Here is a 17,853-nt window from a genome sequence, read left to right as displayed (position 1 = left end):
GGAGACCAAATTGGAGGTGGAAAGATGGAGTGAAAAAGATTTTGTGTGATCGGGGCCTGAACATGCAGGAGGGTGAAAGGAGGGCAAGGAATAGAGTGAATTTGAGCGATGTGGTATACCGGGGTTGACGTGCTGTCAGTGGATTGAATCAAGACATGTGAAGCGTCTGGGGTAAACCATGGAAAGTTGTGTAGGTATGTATTTTTGCGTGTGTGGACGTATGTATATACATGTGTATGGGGAGGGGTTGGGCCATTTCTTTTCGTCTGTTTCCATGCGCTACCTCGCAAACGCGGGAGACAGCGACAAAGTATAATAAAAAAAAAATAATAATATATATCTATATATATATAAGTCAAGATCATTATCTCGGAAAGCAAAAATGGGTATGTTTGAAGGAATAGTGGTTCCAACAATGTTGTATGGTTGCGAGGCGTGGGCTATGGATAGAGTTGTGCGCAAGAGGGTGGATGTGCTGGAAATGAGATGTTTGAGGACAGTGTGTGGTGTGAGGTGGTTTGATCGAGTAAGTAATGTAAGGGTAAGAGAGATGTGTGGAAATAAAAAGGGCGTGGTTGAGAGAGCAGAAGAGGATGTTTTGAAATGGTTTGGGCACATGGAGAGAATGAGTGAGGAAAGATTGACCAAGAGGATATATGTGTCGGAGGTGGAGGGAACGAGGAGAAGTGGGAGACCAAATTGGAGGTGGAAAGATGGAGTGAAAAAGATTTTGAGTGATCGGGGCCTGAACATGCAGGAGGGTGAAAGGAGGGCAAGGAATAGAGTGAATTGGATCTATGTGGTATACCGGGGTTGACGTGCTGTCAGTGGATTGAATCAGGGCATGTGAAGCGTCTGGGGTAAACCATGGAAAGTTGTGTGGGGCCTGGATGTGGAAAGGGAGCTGTGGTTTCGGGCATTATTGCATGACAGCTAGAGACTGAGTGTGAACGAATGGGGCTTTTGTTGTCTTTTCCTAGCGCTACCTCGCACATATGAGGGGGAAGGGGGATAGTGTTCTATGTGTGGCGAGGTGGCGATGGGAATGAATAAAGGCAGACAGTGTGAATTGTGTGCATGGGTATATATGTATGTGTCTGTGTGTGTATATATATGTGTACATTGAGATGTATAGGTATGTATATTTGCGTGTGTGGACGTGTATGTATATACATGTCTATGGAAGTGGGTTGGGCCATTTCTTTCGTCTGTTTCCTTGCGCTATCTCGCAAACGAGGGAGACAGCGAGAAAGCAAAAAAAAGTGAAAAAAAAATATATATATATATATATATATATATATATTTGGGGATGAGAGAGCTTGGGAAGTGAGTCAGTTGTTGTTCGCTGATGATACAGCGCTGGTGGCTGATTCATGTGAGAAACTGCAGAAGCTGGTGACGGAGTTTGGTAAAGTGTGTGGAAGAAGAAAGTTAAGAGTAAATGTGAATAAGAGCAAGGTCATTAGGTACAGTAGGGTTGAGGGTCAAGTAAATTGGGAGGTGAGTTTGAATGGAGAAAAACTGGAGGAAGTGAAGTGTTTTAGATATCTGGGAGTGGATCTGGCAGCGGATGGAACCATGGAAGCAGAATTGGACTAAGGGTGGGGGAGGGGGCGAAAATTCTGGGAGCCTTGAAGAATGTGTGGAAGTCGAGAACATTATCTCTGAAAGCAAAAATGGGTATGTTTGAAGGAATAGTGGTTCCAACAATGTTGTATGGTTGCGAGGCGTGGGCTATGGATAGAGTTGTGCGCAGGAGGATGGATGTGCTGGAAATGAGATGTCTGAGGACAATGTGTGGTGTAAGGTGGTTTGATAGAGTAAGTAACGTAAGGGTGAGAGAGATGTGTGGAAATAAAAAGAGCGTGGTTGAGAGAGCAGAAGAGGGTGTTTTGAAATGGTTTGGGCACATGGAGAGAATGAGTGAGGAAAGGTTGACCAAGAAGATATATGTGTCGGAGGTGGAGGGAACGAGGAGAAGAGGGAGACCAAATTGGAGGTGGAAAGATGGAGTGAAAAAGATTTTGTGTGATCGGGGCCTGAACTTGCAGGAGGGTGAAAGGAGGGCAAGGAATAGAGTGAATTGGAGCAATGTGGTATACCGGGGTTGACGTGCTGTCAATGGATTGAATCAAGACATGTGAAGCGTCTGGGGTAAACCATGGAAAGCTGTGTAGGTATGTATATGTGCGTGTGTGGACGTATGTATGTACATGTGTATGGGGGGGGTTGGGCCATTTCTTTCGTCTGTTTCCTTGCGCTACCTCGCAAACGCGGGAGACAGCGACAAAGTATAAAAAAAAAAAAAAAAAAAAAAAAATATATATATATATATATATATATATATATAAACATTGAAATGTATAGGTATGTATATGTGCGTGTGTGTGCGTTTATGTATATACATGTGTATGTGGGTGGGTTGGGCTATTCTTTCGTCTATTTTTTTGTGCTACTTCACTAATTCAGTTACAAAGTATAATAAAATAGAAAATAACATAGATTTTCTTTTTTCATACTATTCGCCATTTCCCGCATTAATGAGGTAGTGTTAAGAACAGAAGACTGAGCCTTTGAGGGAATATCCCCAGTTGGCCCTCTTCTCTGTCCTTCTTTTGGAAAATTATAAGTGAGAGGGGAGGATTTCCAGCCCTCCACTCCCTACCCTTTTAGTCGCCTTCTACAACTCGCAGGGAATAAGTGGGAAGTATTCTTTTTTCCCTATCCCCACGGATAATAATAAAATGAATAAGAAGTGGTAGAGGATGTGTAGATCAGGTGTTTGCTTTGAAGAATATAAGTGAGAAATACTTAGAAAAACAAATGGATTTGTATGTAGCATTTATGGATCTTTAGAAGGCATATGATAGAGTTGATAGAGATGCTTTGTGGAAGGTATTAAGAGTATGTGATGTGGGAGGCAAGTTGCTAGAAGCTGTGAAAAGTTTTTACCTAGGATGTGGGGTATTTGTATGAGCAGGAAGAGAGGAAAGTGATTGGTTCCCAGTGAATGTCGGTTTGCAGAAGGGATGCATGATGTCTCCATGGTTGTTTAATTTGTGTATGGATGGTTTTGCTAGGGAGGTGAATGCAAGATTTTAGAGAGAAGGGCAAGTATGCAGTCTGTTGTGGATGAGAGGGGTTGGGAAGTAAGTCATTTGTTGTTCACTGATGATACAGCGCTGGTGGCTGATTCGGGTGAGAGACAGCAGAAGTTTGTGACTGAGTTTGGTAGAGTGTATGAAAGAAGAAAGCTGAGATTAAATGTGAATAAGAGCAAGGTAATTAGATTCAGTAGGGTTGAGAGGCAAGTTGATTGCGAGGTAAGTTTGATTGGAGAAAAATTGAAGGAAATGAAGTGTTTTAGATATCTGGGAGTGGACTTAGCAGCAGATGGAACCATGGAAGTGGATGTGAGTCGCAAGGTGGGGGAGGGGGCGAAGGTTCTGGGAGTGTTGGAAGAATATGTGGAAGGTGACCATGTTATCTCAGAGAGCAAAAATGGGTATGTTTAAAAGAATAGTAGTTCCAACATTCTTATATGGTTGCAAGGCATGGGCTATAGATAGGGTTGTGCAGAGGAGGGTGGATGTGTTGGAAATGAAATGTTTGAAGACAATATGTGGTGTGATTTGGTTTGATCGAGTATGTAATGAAAGGGCAAGAGAGATGTGTGGTAATAAAAAGAGTGCAGTTGAGAGAGCAGAAGAGAGTGTGTTGAAATGGTTTGGTGACATAGAGAGAATGAGTGAGGAAAGATTGACAAAGAGGACATAAGTGTCAGAGGTAGAGAGAACGAGGAAAAGTGGGAGACCAAATTGGAGGTGGAGGGATGGAGTGAAAAAGATTTGGAGCAATCGGGGCTTGAACATGCAGGAGAGCGTATGACAGCCCGATTAAAAGGATTGGTCTGAGGAAAACTGCCCATGGTGTGAGAAAATAGAGTGGAAATGTATTGAAAGAGAGAAATGGTAGAAGAATGCTTGGATTGGTGTATGCATGTAAGGACAACAATAAATGGGAGTTCCTGGAAGGAAGGGGCATCAGAGGTAGCTACAGATGCTGTTGTCTGAGTTTGGATGAGTATGTGAACAGAGAACTTTGAAAGTAAATGTGAATAAAAACAAGGCTTTTAGACTTTGTCGTAAAAAGAGACAGGTTATTTAGGGTGTGAATTTGAATGGAGAGAACTTGGAGGAAGTGGAGTGTTTTAGATGTCTTGGAGTTGACTTGGTAGAGAGTGGAAGCATGGGAGATGAAGTACCCCATTAGGTGGGTGAGGGGGCAAAGGTCCTTGGCATTGTCTGGAAGGACAAAGTTCGGTATATTTGATGGTATATTAGTCATGTTGGTGATGTGTGAATGTAAGGAATGGAGTGTAGACAAAATTATAAAGAATAGGGTGAATGTTTTGGAAATGAAATGTTTGAAGACAGTATGTGGTTTGAAGAAGGTTGATTGAATAAGAAATGATAAGGTAAGAGGAGGTTTAGTAGTGAAAAATTTATGTATGAGATGAGAGAGCTGAAGGGGTTGTGTTGAAGTGGTTTGGACATATCGAGAGGATGAGTGATGAAAGGAAGACTAAGAGGGTATACATGTCAGAAGTGGAAGGAATAAGAAGAAGGAAACTAAGGAGGAGGTGGAAGGATGAAGTGAAAGATGTTTATAAGTCGCAGGGCCTGGACATGCTAGAGGGTATGAGGCGTGCTGGAGATGGAGCATATGGGATTGATGTGATATGTAGGCAATGACATACTGTCAGTGGGCTGAACTGGGGCATATGAAGCAATTGGGGGAAATTACAGAAAGGTACATGGGATCAGGTTGTGGATTGGGGGCTCTGGATTTGGTGCATTATAGAGAATGGATATGAGTGATTAAGGCCATTTCTTTATTTGAGGCTTTTCTGGAGAAATATGAATGACAGTATAAATGATTTTGAGAAAGAGAGAAACGTGGTTGTATTGGGTGATATGAATGCGAAAGTGGGATATGATGAAATTGGTGTGATGGTAAATGGGGAGCTCCTAGTCTAAATGAGAATGGAAGATGTCGTGTGGATATTTGTGCTGAGAGGGGTTTATTCCTTGCAAACACCTTTTTTTCAGCACAAGATGACCCACAGATATATATGGATGAGGAATGGTGGAAGAGAAGAGCAAAAGGTTTTGATTGCCTATGTGGTAGTGGATGAAAGACTGAGAAAGGTCGTGCTAGAAGCCAGAGTTGTGAGGGGATTCTTTGGAGACTGACCATTTTATGGCTCTTGTGGGGGTGAAGATGAGGGAGAAGTGGAGGTATGGTGTAAGGAAGAACGGAGGGGTAAAAGTGTTGGCAAGCGAGAAGATGAATCAGTAAAAATGCTGGCATGAGTATAAAAGGAAGGTAACTGAAAGCTTAGATGGAAGTGCAGTGAATGTAGGGTTGTATTCATGTGTGAAAGAGGTGTTAAGAATGTTTAGAGAAATACTTTTAAAGGTTATAGAATTAGTAGTTGGATACAAGGTGGTGAGATATAGAAATAAAAAGGGCAGTGCATGGTGGACAGAAGAGATAAGAGATGCTGTGGAACAGAAGGAAAAGGCATATAGTAGATTGCTCAATAGGAATGTATCTGTGGAAGCTCAGCAAAGGAGGAGGGAAGAATACAAAACATGTAAGCAGAATGTTAAGAACCTGATAGAGGAAAGCAAAGAAAGAGTTCATGAAGATTTTGGAAGAAAGTTAAGTGAAAAGTTTTGGGATAATAAGAAACTATACTGGAAGGAGGTGAAAAAGAAAAAAGATGGATGTACAAGTGGAAATGTTAATGTGAGAAGTAAGGAAAGGGAGTTGCTGAATGAAACGGAGGAAGTGAAAGGAAGATGTAAAGAGTATGTTGAAGAACTGATGAATGTGGGAGAAGGAAAGGCAGCAGTTGTTACAGGCATGGGTATGGAGGACAGAAGGAAGAGGAGACAAGTGCAAGGGCCTACAGCAAAAAGGGAGGTAAGAAGGGCAATAATGAGGCTGAAGGTAGGTAAGGCACCTGGAATGGATGAGATTATATCTGAAGTGCTGAAGTCCGGAGGAGAAAGTGTGATTTAGCGTGGAAACAAGGTTGTGCCTGAGGATTAGGTGAGAGCTATTATCGTTCTTGTATTCAAAGGAAAAGGTGCTAAGGATGTAAGTATCAAATATGGGGAATAAGTGTGTTAAGTATACCAGGAAAAGTATATATTTTATTTATCTGTTTTGCTTTGTCACTGTCTCCCGCGTTAGCAAGGTAGCGCAAGGAAACAGACGAAAGAATGGCCCAACCCACCCACATACACATGTATATACATACACATCCACACACGCACATATACATACCTATACATCTCAATGTATACATATATATATACACACACAGACATATACATATATACACATGTACATAATTCATACTGTCTGCCTTTATTCATTCCCATCGCCACCCCGCCACACATGAAATAACAACCCCCTCCCCCCCGCATGTGCGCAAGGTAGCGCTAGGAAAAGACAACAATAATGCACCGAAACCACAGCTCCCTTTCCACATCCAGGCCCCACAGAACATTGACAGCACGTCGGCCCCGGTATACCACATCATTCCAATTCCCTCGATTCCTTGCACGCCTTTCACCCTCTTGCATGTTCAGGCCCCAATCACTCAAAATTTTTTTCACTCCATCTTTCCACCTCCAATTTGGTCTCCCACTTCTCCTCGTTCCCTCCACCTCTGACACATATATTCTCTTGGTCAATCTTTCCTCACTCATTCTCTCCATGTGACCAAACTATTTCAAAACACCCTCTTCTGCTCTCTCAACCACACTCCTTTTATTACCACACCTCTCTTACCCTATTATTACTTACTCGATCAAACCACCTCACACCACATATTGTCCTCTAACATCTCATTTCCAGCACATCCACTCTCCTCCCCACAATTCTATCCATAGCCCATGCCTCGCAACCATATAACATTGTTGGAACCACTATTCCTTCAAACATACCCATTTTTGCTTTTGGAGATAATGTTCTCGACTTCCAAACATTCTTCAACGTTCCTAGACCTTTCGCCCCCTCCCCCACCCTATGATCACTTCCTCTTCCATGGTTCCATCCACTGCCAAATCCACTCCCAGATATCTGAAACACTTCACTTCCTCCAGTTTTTCTCCATTTAAACTTACCTCCCAATTGACTTGTCCCTCAGCCCTACTGTTCCTAATAACCTTGCTCTTTTTCACATTTACTCTCAGCTTTCTTCTTTCACACACTTTACCAAACTCAGTCACCAGCTTCTGCAGTTTCTCACATAAATCAGCCACCAGTGCTGTATCATCAGCGAACAACAACTGACTTTTCCCAAGCTCTTTCATCCACAACAGACTGCATACTTGCCCCTCTTTCCAAAACTCTTGCATTCACCTCCCTAACAACCCCATCCATAAACAAATTAAACAACCATGAAGACTTCACACACCCCTGCTGCAAACCTACATTCAATGAGAACCAATCACTTTCCTCTCTTCCTACATGTACACATGCCTTACATCCTCGATAAAAACTTTTCACTGCTTCCAACAACTTGCCTCCCACACCATATATTCCTAATACCTTCCACAGAGCATCTCTATCAACTCTATCATATGCCTTCTCCAGATCCATAAATGCTACATACAAATCCATTTGCTTTTCTAAGTATTTCTCACATACATTCTTCAAGCAAACACCTGATCCACATATCCTCTACCACTTCTGAAACCACGCTGCTCTTCCCCAGTCTGATGCTCTGTACATGCCTTCACCCTCTCAATCAATACCCTCCCATATAATTTCCCAGGAATACTCAACAAACTTATACCTCTGTAATTTGAGCACTCACTGTTATCCCCTTTGCCTTCGTACAATGGCACTATGCAAGCATTCCGCCAATCCTCAGGCACCTCACCATGAGTCATACATACATTAAATAACCTTACCAACCAGGAAAAGTGTATGCAAGAATATTAATTGATAAAGTGATGGAAGTGACTGAATGCAGAATATGTTAAGAGCAGGGGGAGTTTTTTGAAAGGTAGGGGATGTGTGGATCAGATTTTTGTAGTAAAGATGACTGTGGAAAAGTATTTAGTGACAGGTAAGAAGTTGTATGTAGCTTTTACAGATTTGGAGAAAGCATATGACAGAGTCAAGTGGAATGCTGTATAGGATGTGTTTATTTGGTGTAGAGGGACAACTTCTGTAGAGGACCAAATGCGTATGTAAGAGTGGATGAAGAGTTGAATGAAAGTTTTGGGATACATGTAGGTGTGAGGTAGGACTGTGTGATGTCACCATGGCTTTTTAACATATATATGGATGGAATGATCCCATTCATTCCATCCATATATATGTTAAAAAGCCATGGTGACATCACACAGTTTCCTTGCGCTACCTCGCAAATGCGGGAGACAGCGACAAAGCAAAAAAAAAAAAAAAAATGGATGGAATGATAAGAGAGATGAAAGCAAAACTAGGGAAAAGGGGTGCAGAGATGGAGTGTGCTAGTGAGATATGGTAGCCAAGGGCAAGCCTGTTTGCAGATGATATTGTGTTGTTTGCTGAGAGTGAAGAGGAGTTGCAAAAGGTTGTAAGTGTGTTTTGTGATGTGTGTAAGCTTAGGCAATTGAAGGTAAATGCAAGTAAAAGTAAAGTAATGGTGTTTAAAGGAAACAGAGAAAGTATAGATTTTGTAAAACCGTATAGAGTGAAAGAAGAAAATGTACTAAATTGTGCTTTGGATATGGGAGGAGAAAGACTGGAAGAATTGAGAAAATTTAAGTATCTAGGAGCTGTCTTGGGTCAATGTGATGATATAGGAAGAGAGGTAAGGGAGAGAGCAGTACAGAGTAGAAGAGTCATTGGGTCACTTGATAGAATGATGAAGGGTGGAGGTGTAAGTATGGAAGTGAAGAGAGGATTAAGGGACAGCATAGTCCTCCCAACCCTGACCTGTGCAGCTGAAACAAGAACATGGAATGACAAAAGAGATGAAAGGGTATATGAAAAATTTGGTATGGCAGGGAATGAATTGTAGAGTGGTAGAATGGGTGAAACGTAAAACTTTGAGGTGATTTAGGCATGTGGAAAGAATGCAAGACTGGGAGTTTACAAGGAGAGTGTATGATAGTTCAGTTAAAGGGGCTGGTGTGAGTGGAAGACCACCTTTGACATGGGCAAATAGGGTTGAGGAATACTGAAGGGAGAGAAATAGTGGTAGAATGCATGGAATGGTGTATGCGATGGAGGCTTGTAAGGACAGGGATAAGTGGAGACTCTCTTTTGTCTTTGCCACCCCTTGATAGGAGTTCCCAGAGGGAATGGGCATCAGAAATATAGATAGATAGGTAGAATAACTACCTTGCTAGTGTGGGAAATGGCAAACATGCATGAAGAAATTAACCTTTTTGAAAAAAGGTTAATGTATTAATGTAGAATTTTAGATATTTTGATAGAAAAAGAATTCCACTACTAATGACTTCTGATGTTGATCTGGCTGATAATTCTAAATAATCAGCCAATCAGTACCCTGCCCCCAACACCCAGCATAATATTAACCCACACCATCTTCTAAGATGCTTACACCCACCCATCTTACCCATATATGAGAAATTAAAATGTTCACAGTGACATCAATCTTTCTTGATGCAGCCCACCTTAACCAGCAGCCACTTATGCTTCTTCTCTCTTACTTGCTTAATTCCTGACTCTCCTGGTGAAAGCCTTGATTGCATTTGGTAACTTTCTGTTTACCCCATATGTTCATAGTACCTACCATAAGGCCTCACTGTTGATCCCATCATATGCTTTCTGTAGATCCATAAATGCCACAGAAATATTCACCTTCTTTCTCCAAATATATTTCATGCATTTTCTTCATAGCAAATGCCTGGTTACAAATCCTCTTCCTCAGCTGAATCCACTCTGCTCCCAGTTGGATGTTCAGCACATTCCACCACCTTCTCAATCACCACTCTCCCAGACTGTTTACCCTGTAAACTTGACAAATTTATACCTCTGTAATTTGAGCATTGACTTTTGTTCCTGTCTTCCGTAAGGTCGGTATACATGCAATCTGCCATCCCACAGGCATCTCACCTTGGGCTATAGAAACATTGAATAATGTGCCTAACTAGTCAGCATCAGTTTCACCGCTTCATTGAGAAATTAACTGGAATTCCATCAAATTTATCTGTATTGATTAATTGTTCTTGACTAAATATTTTATTTTCAGTGAGTTTGATGGTGTACTGAAGGCAATTAAGTGGCCTTTTACCAGCTCCAGCGATGGTGTGCATCAGCCACCAGCCTCTCCAGAGTCTCTCCGCAGGTTGTGTACTCTCACACAGTATTTACTGCAGCTATCTTTGCCAGGTAGGTTAGTTACTTTGACACAGTATATACTGCTGCTATCTCTGCCAGATGAGTAAGTTACTTTCACTGAGTATATACTGTAGCTGTCTCTGCTGGGTGGGTGGGTTACTTTCACACAGTATATACTGCAGCTGTCTTTGTTGGGTGGGTGGGTTACTTTCGCACAGTATATACTGCTGCTATCTCTGCCAAATGAGTTAGTTACTTCCACTGAGTATATACTGCTGCTCTCTCTGCCAGATAAGTTAGTTACTTTCACTGAGTATATACTGCAGCTGTCTCTGCTGGATGGGTAGGTTACTTTCACACATTATATACTGCAGCTGTCTCTGCTGGGTGGGTGGGTTACTTATGCACAGTATATACTGCAGCTGTCTCTGTTGGGTGGGTGGGTTACTTTCACATAGTATGTACTGCAGCTGTCTCTGCTTGGTGGGTGAGTTACTTTCACACAGTATGTACTGCAGCTGTTTCTGCTGGGTGGGTGGGTTACTTTCACATAGTATGTACTGCAGCTGTCTCTGCTGGGTTGTTGGGTTACTTTCACACATTATATAATGCAGCTGTCTCTGCTGGGTGGGTGGGTTACTTTCGCACAGTATATACTGCAACTGTCTCTGCTGGGTGGATGGGTTACTTTCACACATTATATACTGCATCTGTCTCTGCTGGGTGGGTGGGTTACTTTCACACAGTATATACTGCAGGTGTCTTTGCTGGGTGGGTGGGTTACTTTCACACAGTATATACTGCCGCTGTCTCTGCTGGGTGGATGGGTTACTTTCACACAGTATATACTGCAGCTGTGTCTGCTGGGTGGGTGGGTTACTTTCACACACTATATACTGCAGCTGTTTCTGCTTTGTGGGTGGGTTACTTTCACACAGTATATACTGCAGCTGTCTCTGCTGGGTGGGTGGGTTACTTTTACACAGTATATACTGCAGCTGTCTCTGCTGGGTGGGTGGGTTACTTTGACACAGTATATACTGCAGCTGTCTCTGTTGGGTGGGTGGGTTACTTTCACATGTTATATACTGCAGTTGTTTCTGCTAGATGGGTGGGTTACTTTGACACAGTATATACTGCAGCTGTCTCTGCTGGGTGGGTGGGTTACTTTTACACAGTATATACTGCAGCTGTCTCTGCTGGGTGGGTGGGTTACTTTGACACAGTATATACTGCAGCTGTCTCTGCTGGGTGGGTGGGTCACTTTGACACAGTATATACTGCAGCTGTCTCTGCTGGGTGGGTGGGTTAGTTTCACACATTATATACTGCAGTTGTTTCTGCTGGGTGGGGGGGTTACTTTCACACAGTATATACTGCAGCTGTCTCTGCTTGGTGGGTTAGTTATTTTCATAGAGTATATACTGGAGCTCTCTTTGCCAGGTGTGTTTATATCTACTAATCTACTTTCATACAGTGTATACTGTATATATGTATGTGTCTATGTATGTGTATGTGTTGATATGTATATGTATATATATATATGCTTGCATGGGTGTTTATTTATTTTTTCTATTCATCATACTTTGTCGCTGTCTCCTGCGTTAGCGAGGTAGCACTAGGAAACAGACGAAAGAATGGACGAACCCACCCACATTCACATATATATACATACACGTCCACACATGCACATATACATACCTATACATTTCATTTATTCATTTATCTATTATCATACTTTGTCGCTGTCTCCACCGTTAGCGAGGTAGCGCAAGGAATCGTGAAAGAATGGCCCAACCCATCCACATACACATGTATATACATACACGTCCACACACACATATACATACCTATACATATACTTACTCGATCAAACCACTTCACACCACACATTGTCCTCAAACATCTCATTTCCAGCACATCCATCCTCCTGCGCACAACTCTATCCATAGCCCACGCCTCGCAACCATACAACATTGTTGGAACCACTATTCCTTCAAACATACCCATTTTTGCTTTCCGAGATAATGTTCTCGACTTCCACACATTCTTCAAGGCTCCCAGGATTTTCGCCCCCTCCCCCATCCTATGATTCACTTCCGCTTCCATGGTTCCATCCGCTGCCAGATCCACTCCCAGATATCTAAAACACTTTACTTCCTCAAGTTTTTCTCCATTCAAACTTACCTCCCAATTGACTTGACCCTCAACCCTACTGTACCTAATAACCTCTCTCTTATTCACATTTACTCTTAACTTTCTTCTTTCACACACTTTACCAAACTCAGTCACCAGCTTCTGCAGTTTCTCACATGAATCAGCCTCTAGCGCTGTATCATCAGCGAACAACAACTGACTCACTTCCCAAGCTCTCTCATCCCCAACAGACTTCATACTTGCCCCTCTTTCCAAAACTCTTGCATTCACCTCCCTAACAACCCCATCCATAAACAAATTAAACAACCATGGAGACATCACACACCCCTGCCGCAAACCTACATTCACTGAGAACCAATCACTTTCCTCTCTTCCTACACGTACACATGCCTTACATCCTCGATAAAAACTTTTCACTGCTTCTAACAACTTGCCTCCCACACCATATATTCTTAATACCTTCCACACAGCATCTCTATCAACTCTATCATATGCCTTCTCCAGATCCATAAATGCTACATACAAATCCATTTGCTTTTCTAAGTATTTCTCACATACATTCTTCAAAGCAAACACCTGATCCACACATCCTCTACCACTTCTGAAACCACACTGCTCTTCCCCAATCTGATGCTCTGTACATGCCTTCACCCTCTCAATCAATACCCTCCCATATAATTTACCAGGAATACTCAACAAACTTATACCTCTGTAATTTGAGCACTCACTCTTATCCCCTTTGCCTTTGTACAATGGCACTGTGCAAGCATTCCGCCAATCCTAAGGCACCTCACCATGAGTCATACATACATTAAATAACCTTACCAACCAGTCAATAATACAGTCACCCCCTTTTTTAATAAAATCCACTGCAATACCATCCAAACCTGCTGCCTTGCCGGCTTTCATCTTCCACAAAGCTTTTACTACCTCTTCTCTGTTTACCAAATCATTTTCCCTAACCCTCTCACTTTGCACACCACCTCGACCAAAACACCCTATATCTGCCACTCTATCATCAAACACATTCAACAAACCTTCAAAATACTCACTCCATCTCCTTCTCACATCACCACTACTTGTTATCACCTCCCCATTTGCGCCCTTCACTGAAGTTCCCATTTCCTCCCTTGTCTTATGCACCTTATTTACCTCCTTCCAGAACATCTTTTTATTCTCACTAAAATTTAATGATACTCTCTCACCCCAACTCTCATTTGCCCTCTTTTTCACCTCTTGCACCTTTCTCTTGACCTCCTGTCTCTTTCTTTTATACATCTCCCACTCAATTGCATCTTTTCCCTGCAAAAATCGTCCAAATGCCTCTCTCTTCTCTTTCACTGATAATCTTACTTCTTCATCCCACCACTCACTACCCTTTCTAATCAACCCACCTCCCACTCTTGTCAATGGCAGTAAGGGGAGTGGGGGAGGAATGGGATGTATTTAGGGAATCAGTGATGGATTGCGCAAAAGATGCTTGTGGCATGAGAAGAGTGGGTGGTGGGTTGATTAGAAAGGGTAGTGAGTGGTGGGATGAAGAAGTAAGATTATTAGTGAAAGAGAAGAGAGAGGCATTTCGACGATTTTTGCAGGGAAAAAATGCAATTGAGTGGGAGATGTATAAAAGAAAGAGACAGGAGGTCAAGAGAAAGGTGCAAGAGGTGAAAAAGAGGGCAAATGAGAGTTGGGGTGAGAGAGTATCATTAGATTTTAGGGAGAATAAAAAAGATGTTCTGAAAGGAGGTAAATAAAGTGCGTAAGACAAGGGAGGAAATGGGAACTTCAGTGAAGGGCGCAAATGGGGAGGTGATAACAAGTAGTGGTGATGTGAGAAGGAGATGGAGTGAGTATTTTGAAGGTTTGTTGAATGTGTTTGATGATAGAGTGGCAGATATAGGGTGTTTTGGTCGAGGTGGTGTGCAAAGTGAGAGGGTTATGGAAAATGATTTGGTAAACAGAGAAGAGGTAGTAAAAGCTTTGCGGAAGATGAAAGCCAGCAAGGCAGCAGGTTTGGATGGTATTGCAGTGGAATTTTTTAAAAAAGGGGGTGACTGTATTATTGACTGGTTGGTAAGGTTATTTAATGTATGTATGACTCATGGTGAGGTGCCTGAGGATTGGCGGAATGTTTGCATAGTGCCACTGTACAAAGGCAAAGGGGATAAGAGTGAGTGCTCAAATTACAGAGGTATAAGTTTGTTGAGTATTCCTGGTAAATTATATGGGAGGGTATTGATTGAGAGGGTGAAGGCATGTACAGAGCATCAGATTGGGGAAGAGCAGTGTGGTTTCAGAAGTGGTAGAGGATGTGTGGATCAGGTGTTTGCTTTGAAGAATGTATGTGAGAAATACTTAGAAAAGCAAATGGATTTGTATGTAGCATTTATGGATCTGGAGAAGGCATATGATAGAGTTGATAGAGATGCTCTGTGGAAGGTATTAAGAATATATGATGTGGGAGGCAAGTTGTTAAAAGCAGTGAAAAGTTTTTATCAAGGATGTAAGGCATGTGTACGTGTAGGAAGAGAGGAAAGTGATTGGTTCTCAGTGAATGTAGGTTTGCGGCAGGGATGTGTGATGTCTCCATGGTTGTTTAATTTGTTTATGGATGGGGTTGTTAGGGAGGTGTATGCAAGAGTTTTGGAAAGAGGGGCAAGTATGAAGTCTGTTGGGGATGAGAGAGCTTGGGAAGTGAGTCAGTTGTTGTTCGCTGATGATACAGCGCTGGTGGATGATTCATGTGAGAAACTGCAGAAGCTGGTGACTGAGTTTGGTAAAGTGTGTGAAAGAAGAAAGTTAAGATTAAATGTGAATAAGAGCAAGGTTATTAGGTACAATAGGGTTGAGGGTCAAGTCAATTGGGAGGTAAGTTTGAATGGAGAAAAACTGGAGAAAGTAAAGTGTTTTAGATATCTGGGAGTGGATCTGGCAGCGGATGGAACCATGGAAGCGGAAGTGGATCATAGGGTGGGGTAGGGGGCGAAAATCGTGGGAGCCTTGAAGAATGTGTGGAAGTCGAGAACATTATCTCGGAAAGCAAAAATGGGTATGTCTGAAGGAATAGTGGTTCCAACAATGTTGTATGTTTGCGATGCGTGGGCTATGGATAGAGTTGTGCGCAGGAGGGTGGATGTGCTGGAAATGAGATGTTTGAGGACAATGTATGTTGTGAGATGGTTTGATCGAGTAAGTAACGTAAGGGTAAGAGAGATGTGTGGAAATAAAAAGAGTGTGGTTGAGAGAGCAGAAGAGGGTGTTTTGGAATGGTTTGGGCACATGGAGAGAATGAGTGAGGAAAGATTGACCAAGAGGATATATATGTCGGAAGTGGAGGGAACGAGGACAAGTGGGAGACCAAATTGGAGGTGGAAAGATGGAGTGAAAAAGATTTTGTGTGATCGGGGCCTGAACATGCAGGAGGGTGAAAGGAGGGAAAGGAATAGAGTGAATTGGATCGATGTGGTATACCGGGGTTGACGTGCTGTCAGTGGATTGAATTCAGGGCATATGAAGCGTCTGGGGTAAACCATGGAAAGCTGTGTAGGTATGTATATTTGCGTGTGTGGACTTGTGTGTATATCATGTGTATGGGGGTGGGTTGGGCCATTTCTTTCGTCTGTTTCCTTGCGCTACCTCGCAAACGCGGGAGACAGCGACAAAGCAAAAAAAAAAAAAATATATATATATATATATATATATATATATATATATATATATATATATATATATATATATATATATATATATTTATATATATATATATATATATATATATATATATATATATATATATATATATAGTTTTATATATTTTTTTTTTTTTTTTTGCTTTGTCGCTGTCTCCCGCGTTTGCGAGGTAGCGCAAGGAAACAGACGAAAGAAATGGCCCAACCCACCCCCATACACATGCCTTGATTTAGTCCACTGACAGCACGTCAACCCCGGTACAGCACATCGCTCCAATTCACTCTATTCTTTGCCCTCCTTTCACCCTCCTGCATGTTCAGGCCCCGATCACACAAAATCTTTTTCACTCCATCTTTCCACCTCCAATTTGGTCTCCCTCTTCTCCTCGTTCCCTCCACCTCCGACACATATATCCTCTTGGTCAATCTTTCCTCACTCATTCTCTCCATGTGACCAAACCATTTCAAAACACCCTCTTCTGCTCTCTCAACCACGCTCTTTTTATTTCCACACATCTCTCTTACCCTTACGTTACTTACTCGATCAAACCACCTCACACCACACATTGTCCTCAAACATCTCATTTCCAGCACATCCATCCTCCTGCGCACAACTCTATCCATAGTCCACGCCTCGCAACCATACAACATTGTTGGAACCACTATTCCTTCAAACATACCCATTTTTGCTTTCCGAGATAATGTTCTCGACTTCCACACATTCTTCAAGGCTCCCAGAATTTTCGCCCCCTCCCCCACCCTATGATCCACTTCCGCTTCCATGTTTCCATCCGCTGCCAGATCCACTCCCAGATATCTAAAACACTTCACTTCCTCCAGTTTTTCTCCATTCAAACTCACCTCCCAATTGAATTGACCCTCAACCCTACTGTACCTAATAACCTTGCTCTTATTCACATTTACTCTTAACTTTCTTCTTTCACACACTTTACCAAACTCAGTCACCAGCTTCTGCAGTTTCTCACATGAATCAGCCACTATATATATATATATATATATATATATATATATATATATATATATATATATATATATATATATATATATTTTTTTTTTTTCTTTTGTCGCTGTCTCCCGCGTTTGCGAGGTAGCGCAAGGAAACAGACGAAAGAAATGGCCCAACCCACCCCCATACACATGCTTTGATTCAATCCACTGACAGCACGTCAACCCCGGTATACCACATCGCTCCAATTCACTCTATTCTTTGCCCTCCTTTCACCCTCCTGCATGTTCAGGCCCCTATCACACAAGATCTTTTTCACTCCATCTTTCCACCTCCAATTTGGTCTCCCTCTTCTCCTCGTTCCCTCCACCTCCGACACATATATCCTCTTGGTCAATCTTTCCTCACTCATTCTCTCCATGTGACCAAACCATTTCAAAACACCCTCTTCTGCTCTCTCAACCACGCTCTTTTTATTTCCACACATCTCTCTTACCCTTACGTTACTTACTCGATCAAACCACCTCACACCACACATTGTCCTCAAACATCTCATTTCCAGCACATCCATCCTCCTGCGCACAACTCTATCCATAGTCCACGCCTCTCAACCATACAACATTGTTGGAACCACTATTCCTTCAAACATACCCATTTTTGCTT

The 17,853-nt window shown here is 42.2% G+C and overlaps 1 protein-coding gene across 2 annotated transcripts in view; it reads left to right on the top strand.

Moving 5' to 3' along the window:
* The window catches only part of Rint1 (RAD50 interactor 1), a 223,513-nt gene that overhangs the window by 62,750 nt on the left and 142,910 nt on the right, over positions 1 to 17,853 (top strand). For both annotated transcript variants that reach the window (XM_071663813.1, XM_071663814.1), the window contains one exon: positions 10,289 to 10,428. In XM_071663813.1, coding sequence (XP_071519914.1) covers positions 10,289 to 10,428 — 140 coding nt within the window. The remainder of the gene's footprint in view (positions 1 to 10,288; positions 10,429 to 17,853) is intronic.

The sequence above is a fragment of the Panulirus ornatus genome, chromosome 7 (assembly GCF_036320965.1).
Source record: "Panulirus ornatus isolate Po-2019 chromosome 7, ASM3632096v1, whole genome shotgun sequence".
Classification (NCBI taxonomy): domain Eukaryota; kingdom Metazoa; phylum Arthropoda; class Malacostraca; order Decapoda; family Palinuridae; genus Panulirus; species Panulirus ornatus.
The sequence above is the reverse complement of the archived record's forward strand: the minus strand, read 5'-3'. Positions and strand labels throughout refer to the sequence as shown.